General features: G+C 39.5%; 1 protein-coding gene across 1 annotated transcript in view; it reads left to right on the top strand.

Annotated features, from left to right (window-relative positions):
* Positions 1-4,143: 4,143 nt before the first annotated feature.
* RUFY3 (RUN and FYVE domain containing 3) overlaps positions 4,144-9,833 on the top strand; it is a 42,507-nt gene continuing 36,817 nt past the window's right edge. The window contains exon 1 of the mRNA XM_029285649.1: positions 4,144-4,419. Coding sequence (XP_029141482.1) covers positions 4,242-4,419 — 178 coding nt within the window. The 5' untranslated portion in view covers positions 4,144-4,241. The remainder of the gene's footprint in view (positions 4,420-9,833) is intronic.

Raw genomic sequence — 9,833 nt, 5'->3', positions numbered from 1 at the left:
AGTACTATGTATGTTCACTGCCTATAATAAAGGCGGGTTAATAAATAAATAATATAAAAAGTAAATTTAAGCCACTCATTAAACATTAGCACCTCTACTCCCAGTGAGATTGGAAGCAGATTGAAACAACATGTCCTGACAAGGTCAGAATCGTTGTTTTGAAGTGGAAATGTTTTGAATGCAAAATGCTTTGTACAGGGCTAGTAAGTATGAAATAAGATATGAGGTACCACAGATCAGAGATAGCACTGAAGAAACCAAATTGAAGCCAAGTGAAATAATGCTGTTAGGAAATGTCGTGCAGTTTCCTTAATTAGATAATTAAGCATAACGTCCAGCTTGTAGCTCCTGTTTCTGAACTCTAATCCTTGAATTAGAGTTGGGCAAAAAAATGCACTGACGTATTTTCCCACTGAATCAGAATGAATCAGAATGAAGAATAAAGAAAAGATTACCTACTCTGAACCAAAATCACAGCATTGATTGGTTTCTGATATATAATGATTTTAATGTATGCTTCTGGTTACGCAATTACTGTGAATGTAATTCCTAGGAAAATTGTTACACCGTAGGAAGCCTATAATAAGGAAATTATACTCACTGCCTCTAATGTGTTTGCCAAAATAGGTCATTCACTATTCTCTCTGAATGACTTGATTATAATTTTTGTGTTAGAGTTCTTTAATTGTAAACTGTGGGAACTAAACTTATTACAAAATAAAGCTGGAGTATTAGTATCATTTTGAGTTGCAGGGACTTAACGATGTGGAGATTGTCTCCTACTTTATAGAAGATGTATGGAACTTGGATTTATGATAGATGAGTATAGTGCTCCACTCACGACCACAATTAAGCTCAAACTTTCTGTTGCTAAGTGAGACGGTTAAGTGAGTTTTCCCCATTTTATGACCTTTCTTGCCACAGTTGCGAAGTGAATCACTGCAGTTGTTAAGCTAGTAACATGGTTGTTAAGTGAATCTGGCTTCCCCATTGAGTTTGCTTGTCAGAAGTCGCCAAAGATGATCACATGACCCGGGACACAGCGACTGTCATAAGTATGAGTCCATTGCCAAGTGTCTGAAGTTTGATCAGGGATGCTGCAATGGTCAAAAGTGTGAAAAATGGTAATAAATCAAATAATAGTAGTAGTAGTAGTAGTAGTAGTAGTAATAAAATAAAATAAAATAAAATAAAATAAAAGTTGGAAGGGACCTTGGAGGTCATCTAGTCCAACCTCCTGCTCAGGCAGGAAACTTTATACCATTTCAGACAAACGGCTGTCCAGTCTCTTCTTAAAAATGTCCAGTGTTGGAACATTCACCGCTTCTGGAGGCAGGTTGTTCCACTGGTTAATGGTTCTGTCAGGAAATTTCTCCTTAGTTCTAGGTTGCTTCTCTCCTTGATTAGTTTCCATCTTTTTCGGTGCCATTGTAACTTTGAACGGTCACTAAATGAACTGTTGTAAGTCAAGGACTATTTGTGCATTTTCAATATGTGGGGTCCTGAGCGCTCTCTGACTTGGTTGTTTTCTTGCAGATGTTTCATTACCCAAATTAGGTAACATCATCAGTGCCCCTCATTTCAACCCCTAGCTACAGAAATTCTCTTTATTTTCAGTATGGTTTTGGAGCCGATTCTGTGGTGTGTAATTGGTTTAATACTTTATATAACACAGTATTGTGATTTGGTCTGTAAGAAATTTCAGAAACCAAAAAGCAAGTTAAACTGAGTCTTAGGTACATCAGTTTTTGAATACCTAAAGCCAGCAGCTCTAAACCTTTGGTGGTGACACAAGGAAAATCTCATTAATCTCAGTATTCATCTAAAAACAATATATGGGAATGTCACTATGGAATGAACAAAAAACCTTTTTTCTGCAAAAGAAGCAATATAATGTTTTGTTACTTGAGCTTGACTTATCAGTCATAATTCCCTAGCTATAGGCATCCTCTCTTGTTTGTAGAGTTCTACTTTATGTCTGGGGTTTAATATTTGGGTTTTATTATAATATTGCCAGTTCAAGTCAGTCATCGTAGTCTTGGCTATGGCTTAAAACTCGGTGGGCAACATTTTCTTTTCCTGTTCATCTACAGTTGTTTTGTTGGAGGCCACATGATGGGTGGAATTAAAATGAACTAGAGATCCAAAAGGAAATAGTGATGTTCATTCTCTTTCTGACAACACTTTTTCCCGATAACCTCTTTCATCTCTCTTAAGCAGTATCCTAGAGAAAAAAACAGAAAGCTCTTACAGAAGAGATTATCTCCTCCATAAGGATTTCAATCCAGCTAAATCCATTCTCAGGAACATTGTTTGCTGGTCCCTGGTTTAAAATATTCAACATTTTTCTTACTCCTTTACCTCATAAGGGTACAGTGGATACAGGTGGGCCTTGATTGATGATCACAATGGAGCACAGAATTTCTGTTGCTAGTTGTTAAGTGAGTTTTGTCCCATTTTACGACCTTTCTTTCCTCAGTTGTTAAGTGAATCACTGCAGTTGTTAAGTTAGTAACATAGTTATTAAGTGAAACTGGCTTCCCATTGACTTTCCTTGTCAGAAGGTCGCAAAAGGAGATCACATGACGCTGTGATATTGCAACTGTCATAAATATAAACCAGTTGCCAAGCGTCCGGATTCTGATGAATTGATGAACATGGGGAATGGTCATAAGTTTGAAAAAATGGTCATAAGTCACCTTTTTCAGTGCTGTGGTAACTTTGAATGGTCACTGAAGGAACCATTGTCAGTTGAGAAGTACCTGCATATTTACTTCAAGCATGTTCTTAATGGCAGAATCAAGTAAGATCTAAGATGATATTGGAACAGCTGACTTGTTATCCAGGTTAATCATTTGTTCCTTGTATGGACTGTGTTTCGGTCATTTCATATCCATCCAATGATCATTTATTCTCGGGTCGTTACCTCAGTTTTTATGAAAATTATTCCAGATTAAACATCATAAGCAGTAAGTAACGAGTGTCTCCAGGAACTGGAAATTGAAGTCTCTTTTTCCGTATTATTCTCTTGGGAGGTAAATAAACTGTTTACAGTAGCTGCAAACTGAGGTTAGGGATTTTACTCCAGACTGACTTGTTCGGTGGCACTAATCGGCGTTAGCTACAAAATATGCTGTCATCCTCTTTGCAAACATGCTGTGTTTGGAATCAGTCCATTACTCAGCTTGCAAATAATATGTGTATGCCAAGCAGGGTTTTTTAGCAGAATCCCTTCTCAATATTTTTTTTTTCCTGACACTGGTGCTAAATCTGTATAAAACGGGTGCATTAGGGGACACAGTCTCCCCGTTCGGGAAATGGACCTCTTTGCAAAAGAATAAGCATCTGCTAAAGATGTTTTGAAACTGGCAAACATCTGAGGTTGATCAGAAGCATGTTTGTATCGCTTTGCGCCTGGAGGTGGATTTGACTAGCCCTGGTTAAGCAGAGATGAGATGTCGAGGACTTTGCTTTGGTTCTTTCTCCTGCATCATCAGCAGCAGCAGCATCTATAAAGCATCTTGGGAATTGCTTGCCGTACGGCGAGAGCAAACTGGTCACATGAGTCTGAATTTTCATTTTAGTTCATTAGTCAGCCATTTTGGTCAACACCCTCTTTAACTGCGCACAATCCAATCCTATTATCCTTCTGAATCTGGGTTGATCGGAAGGGGGCAAGAGAGAGAGAGAGAGAGAGAGAGAGAGAGAGAGAGAGAGTGCAGCTGTAGACCTCAGTGGATCCTGGATACCTTTTTCTTCTCTTTGTGGTTATTGTTCTGTTGTTTTGCCATTTTTTTTTTAAAAAAAAAAGACAAGGCTTTTTCTAAGAGACTGCAAAGAGGGCTGTTTTTTTTCTTTCCCCTCCGCTCCTGATGCAGAGGCCGTGCGCGAAGGGGTTATTCAGGAATAATAGCTCCTAGTCACATCGGTTGGTTGTGCGTGTGTGCACGGGTGTGCAGCCTTGCAGAAGAAAACCAGAGAAAGGGGAAACAGCTGAGAAGGGGGTCTCTTTTCCCCCCCTTCCCCTCTGCCTCGCTTTCCTCAAAAGTAGTGCATTGTCTGATCTTCAGAAAATCTTTCCCAAGCCGGCCATCTATTTGATTTTTGATTTCTTTTTTTTTTTCTTTTTTTTTGGTTCTCTTCGAGGGGAAGATTTCTTTTTTATGGTTTTCTTTCATTTTCGCTTGATTTTATTTTATTTTTCCCCACATCGGCTTTATTGTTGTATCCGCTGAGTCATCATGTCCGCTCTGACGCCTCAAAGCGATACGCCGACTCCCACCACAGACAAGATCACCCAGGCTGCCATGGAAACGATCTATCTGTGCAAATTCCGGGTGTCTATGGATGGAGAATGGCTCTGTTTGAGGGAACTGGATGACATCTCTCTGACGCCTGACCCCGAACCGAGTCAAGAAGGTACGGTTTGCCCGAACCTGCCAGCCAACCCTGGCTGTTGCGGTGGAAAGGGGTAGGGTTTTGATGTTGGCGTTCCCAGCACACCACCCAAGCGTAGCCGTTTCACCCTACGTGGAATAACCTTATTTCATTTGCATGTGGACCGTGCTGTTGATTCTGATTTTTAAAAAAAGGAGTCGCTTTGTGGAAAGCGGAAAGGCTGGCTAAAGACGAAGGTCAACAGCGGGAGAAATGGTTGGCTTATTCTGTTTTTCTAGGCACCTGCGCTCTTTGCAGCAAGATCTCTAGCAGAATAACCTGAGGCTGTGCCTTCTCTTCTGCACTGGAAAGAAAATTCATCTTGACATTTAAAGATGGAATTTCAGCCTCCTAAACTACTGTTGTTAACTTTTTTTAGCAAAAGGGGTTCATTTTTCGTAGAGGACAATGCCCAAAAATAATAGGGTTAGGTCCAGCCTAACCTAACCTACTATTATTATTATTTTTTAGCAAAAGGGTTTTATTTTTCATAGAGGACAATGGCCAAAAATAATGAGGTTAGGTGCAACCTAAACTACTACTATTATTTTTTTTTAGCAAAAGGGGTTTATTTTTCATAGAGGACAATGGCCAAAAATAATGAGGTTAGGTGTAACCTAAACTACTACTATTATTTTTTTTAGCAAAAGGGGTTTATTTTTCATAGAGGACAATGGCCAAAAATAATAGGGTTAGGTCCAATCTAACCTAAACTACTACTATTATTTTTTTAGCAAAAGGGGTTCATTTTTCATAGAGGACAATGGCCAAAAATGATGGGCTTAGGTGCAATAATGTAATTAATGTAATTACATTATTAATTAATGTGATATAATGGGGTGAGGTGTAATAATGAGGTTAGGGGACGAGGCTAAAACACATGAAGAACGGTTGCAGGAATCTGGTATGTCTGGTTTAATGGAGAGAAGGACATGATAGCAGTCTTCCAGTATCTCAGGGGCTGCCACAAAGAAGAGGGAGTCAACTTATTTTCCAAAGCATCTGAAGGCAGGACAAGAAACAATGGATGGAAATTAATCAAGGAGAGAAGCAGCCTGGAACTAAGGAAAAAAATTCCTGACAGTGAGAACAATTAATCAGTAGAACAACCTGCCTCCAGAAGTTGTGAGTGCTCCATCACTGGAGGTTTTTAAGAGATTGGGACAATCAGAATGTCATAGGGTTTCTGCTTGAGCAGGGGGTTGGACTAGAAGACCTCCAAGGTCCCTTTCAACTCTGTTTTACTCTGCTGAAGCAGATGATTTTTAAAAAAGTATGCCACCTTTGGGTATAAAAGGAATGATATAGTTTAAAATTTAGATGGTGTAAATTGATAATGTGTCCTTTGGGGATTTAAGAGAGACTTCATGGTGGCTGGTTTTGATAGGAGAGGAAATAAGTAGGAAATTATAGGGGAGACAGGATTATTATTTATTGTATGACAAGGGGATACAGGAAATAGAACTGTAAGCAGTAAACAGGGTATTATTTAATCTCTGGTTTAAAGATTTCATTTTAAAATCAGGAAGTACCCGGTGAAGGTGATTTGAATTTAGTTCCCTTTTTAAATCTCTACCGACTGCTTTTTTGTCAAAACATCTTTTTTTGAAGCAAAATGAAAGCATTTAGTCTTTCATGCCCCAGTGTAATATTCACAGGTGTGGAATCCACCTGCTGTTTGACAGTTATCACAATGGGCAACCCTGTGTTACCTCAGCCATTTTCAAGGTGAGGGTAATCTCTTGTATAAAATCCAAAGTTAATTGAGGTGGTTTCTCATTCCTTACTTTCGCAGAGAGTAGCCAGTTTATTTTTATTTCTTTGTTGTTGGTTTGCATCTCTGACCTACACATGAAGCGCAGGTTCCCTGCTCAGTTGCCATCTTGTGTGGCTTTCCCAAAGATGCTTTTTCCAAGAGGCAACTGGACCTCCTTTATTTTTCCTTGAAGATGTTTCGCTTCTCCTCCAAGAAGCTTCTTCGGTTTTGACTGAATGGCTGGGAATGGAAGTATTTATATTCCTTGCAGTCTTCTGTTCGTTAGCACTCTGTCTGAGAGTTGTTGAGGCCACTTTGAGGTTTATTCGTGTCCTCAGGGTCACCTGAATACATGTAGTCCTTGACTTACCACCACAAGGGAGCCTAACATTTCTGTTGCTAAGTGAAACATTTCTTAAGTGAATTTTGCCCCATCTTACGACTAAGCCAATCACTGCAGTTATAAAGTTAGTAACACGGTTGTTAAGTGAATCTGGCTTCCCCTTGACTTTGCTTGTCAGAAGGTCGCAAAAGGGGATCACATCAACGGTCATAAATATGAATCAGTTGCCAAGCCTCCGAATTTTGATCATATGATCATGGGGATGTAAGTGTGAAAAACGGTTGTAAGTCACTTTTTTTCAGTGCCATTGTAACTCTGAATGGTCACTAAATGAACCGTTGTAAGTCGAGGACTAACTGTAGTGCAAATTTGGTGTGGAACCTTATTGGGACTGTGTTGTAGACTGGAGATAGATGATGTTGTATCCCCCCCCCGTTGAGAGAGGGCTGTTCAGTTTTAGTATTGTCTAGATGGCCTCTTTGACCCCTCTTTCAAAGCAGCGGCCCTCTGTGTCCAGAACATGGACTTTGCGGTCTTCAGAAGAGTGGCTTTTGTTTTTCAAACGCAGATGGGCTGCTGAATTCAGATGGAATTGAAAAAGCACCTTTGGGATAACCCTGTCCTGGAGGGCTGAGAATCTCCATAGACACTTATCTGACTTTGTTTTTCTAATCTCTGCTTCTAGCTGAGAAGATTTCCAGAAGGTTTGGTATCCCTCATACAGTGGCCATAAATTACAGGCTCTAGATAAGAAAGCAGCATCCTACTTTCCTTGGGGAAGCTTCACACTTTAGGAAATCTAATTTTATCCTATGGCCCCACTGTTATGCACTTAGAGCACTCACAGATACTTCCCTACATTTGAGACACCAGGAGAGGATTATTCAGTTCTTACCTGGAAAGGCAGATAAGAGGAAGTGGAGGGTAATAAAATGAAAATGAGAGCAAATGATTTTAATATGTGGAAACTGCATTTTGCAGGAGACTATCCTGCATTTAATTTCTGTTTAATTCTTCACTGTACTATTAGCCCATTCTACTAATACCTGCAAACATTGAAAAGGATGTACTTAAGATGCCACTTTCTCTTCAACTCAGATCTCAGCTTGGATGTGTTTTTTTTAAAGGGTTTGTTTATACAAATTTCTTTGAGATGGACCCTGGTGTTGCTTTATTTCTAATAAATATATCATAGGTCCGTTGTAACTTTGAACAGTTGCTAAGTCACTGGTCATTAGATTTTTGCTCAGCAGTGAAACATGGAAGGGGGGAACCAAGGGCCCTTATTGGAATTATTTTCCTATTTTTTTCCACAAGAAAATCACTCTCTTCATTATTTAGGTGATGGAAAGCTCTACACGCCTCAAAGTTGTGAATTATTTACCACACAGCGTGATTATCAGTAAAGGCAGCTAAGAGGTAACAGTAAGTTCACAGAATGTATAATGATAATGCAGCCAGCACAGAAGGGTCTCATATGGAAAACACAGCAAGATGGAAAGTCAAAGGCTATTTTAAACGGTGCAATTTACCTAATATTAATTCTGCTGCTATTTCCAGGATTTATTTTCTCATATCCAAACCCTTTATTTTTTTAATTGATTAATGGATCGCCAAGCATATAAGCCTGCGACCATTCCTTTTTTTAAAAAAGAATGTATTGTAGAAGTAGTTTAGCCAAATGCTTTCAACTTTCACCCTTACAAAATAATGTTGCATTGTGCATTCCAGAAAGTCATTGTAAACAACGCTGCCTCGCTTTTTAAATTACTTGATTCATATGGACTTATTTATTGATTTGATTTATCTGCCGCCCATCTCATCCAGAGGTGACTTACAAACATGAAAAACAAAATGATCAAAACAATAAATAACAATAGTAATAAGTACAGTTAAAAGATGGGGAGAAGCAGAGCACAAAGTACGTGGAGTCCTCGAATTACAGCCACCATTAAGCCAAAAATTTCCACTGCTGAGAAACACAGTTATTAAGTGAATTTTGCCTCATGTTACGACCTTTCTTGCCACCATTGTTAAGTGAATCGCTGCAGCTGTTAAGTTAGTAACACGGTTCTTAAGTGCATTTGGCTTCGGTTGTCGGAAGGTTGCAAAAGCTGATTTACGGGACCCCGGGACATTGTAATCGTCATAAATATGAGTCAATTACCAAGTATCTGAATTTTGATCATGTGACCATGGGGACGCTACAGTGATCGTAAGTGTGAAAAGCGGTCATAAGTCACTTTTTTCAGTGCTGTTGTGACTTTGGTCACTAAATGAATGGTTGTAAGACGAGGACTATCTCTATGGGGGGGGGCTTTTCTTAATCCAATAGCCACTTCCAGAATGGTGCACCTCTTATTAGGGCCCCTGGCCAACTGATAGAGCCATATCATCAGGCCCTTAGGAAGATGGTCAAAAGGGTGGCTGTGGATATCACCTCAGGATCTTCCAAAGGGCAGGAACCATGGCGGAAAAGGCTCTTCTCCCAGACCCCGCCAGCTGAAACTCCTTGACGGACAGGTCTGGAACATAGCCCTTCTAGCACAGTTGGGACAGTTGGAATGAGACAGTTCCTTACATAACCTGGACCCAAAGTAATAATCCCAAGGTGCTTGATCAAACAAAACCTATTTTATTTTGATTCTACGGAACAACATAAATCATGTAGTTCTCCTTCCTTCTTAGATAGAATAGAATAGAATAGAATAGAATAGAATAGAATAGAATAGAATAGAATAGAATAGATAACCTTTATTGTCATTTTTTTACTGTGGGCACAACGGCACACATCAAAAATGAAATTTAGTTGCCCGCTCTCAAAGTGAAACACATACATGACACACACCTAAACATACTACGAACAACATATGAATAGAATAGAATAGAATAGAATAGAATAGAATAGAATAGAATAGAATTGGAAGGGACCTTGGAGGTCTTCTAGTCCAGCCCCCTGCTTAAACAGGAGAACCTATACCATCTCAGATAAGTGACCGTCTAGCCTCTTCTTAAAAATCTCCAGTAATGGAGCGCCCACGATTTCTGGAGGCAAGCTGTTCCACTGGTTAATTGTCCTCAGTGTTCGGAAGTTTCTCTTTAATTCTAGATTGCTTCTCTCTTTGATCAGTTTCCAACCATTGTTTCTCGTCCTTCCCTCTGGTGCTTTGGTGAATAATGTGACCCCCTCTTCTTTGTGGCAGCCCCTCAAATACTGGAAAACGGCTATCATGTCTCCCCTATTCTTTTTTTTAGACTAGCCAAACCCACATTAGACAAATAGGGTGTATCACTTTT

The sequence above is a fragment of the Protobothrops mucrosquamatus genome, unplaced genomic scaffold (assembly GCF_001527695.2).
Source record: "Protobothrops mucrosquamatus isolate PMUCROS unplaced genomic scaffold, P.Mucros_1.0 scaffold2007, whole genome shotgun sequence".
NCBI classification, from domain to species: domain Eukaryota; kingdom Metazoa; phylum Chordata; class Lepidosauria; order Squamata; family Viperidae; genus Protobothrops; species Protobothrops mucrosquamatus.
This window is presented reverse-complemented; position numbering and strand designations above follow the sequence as displayed.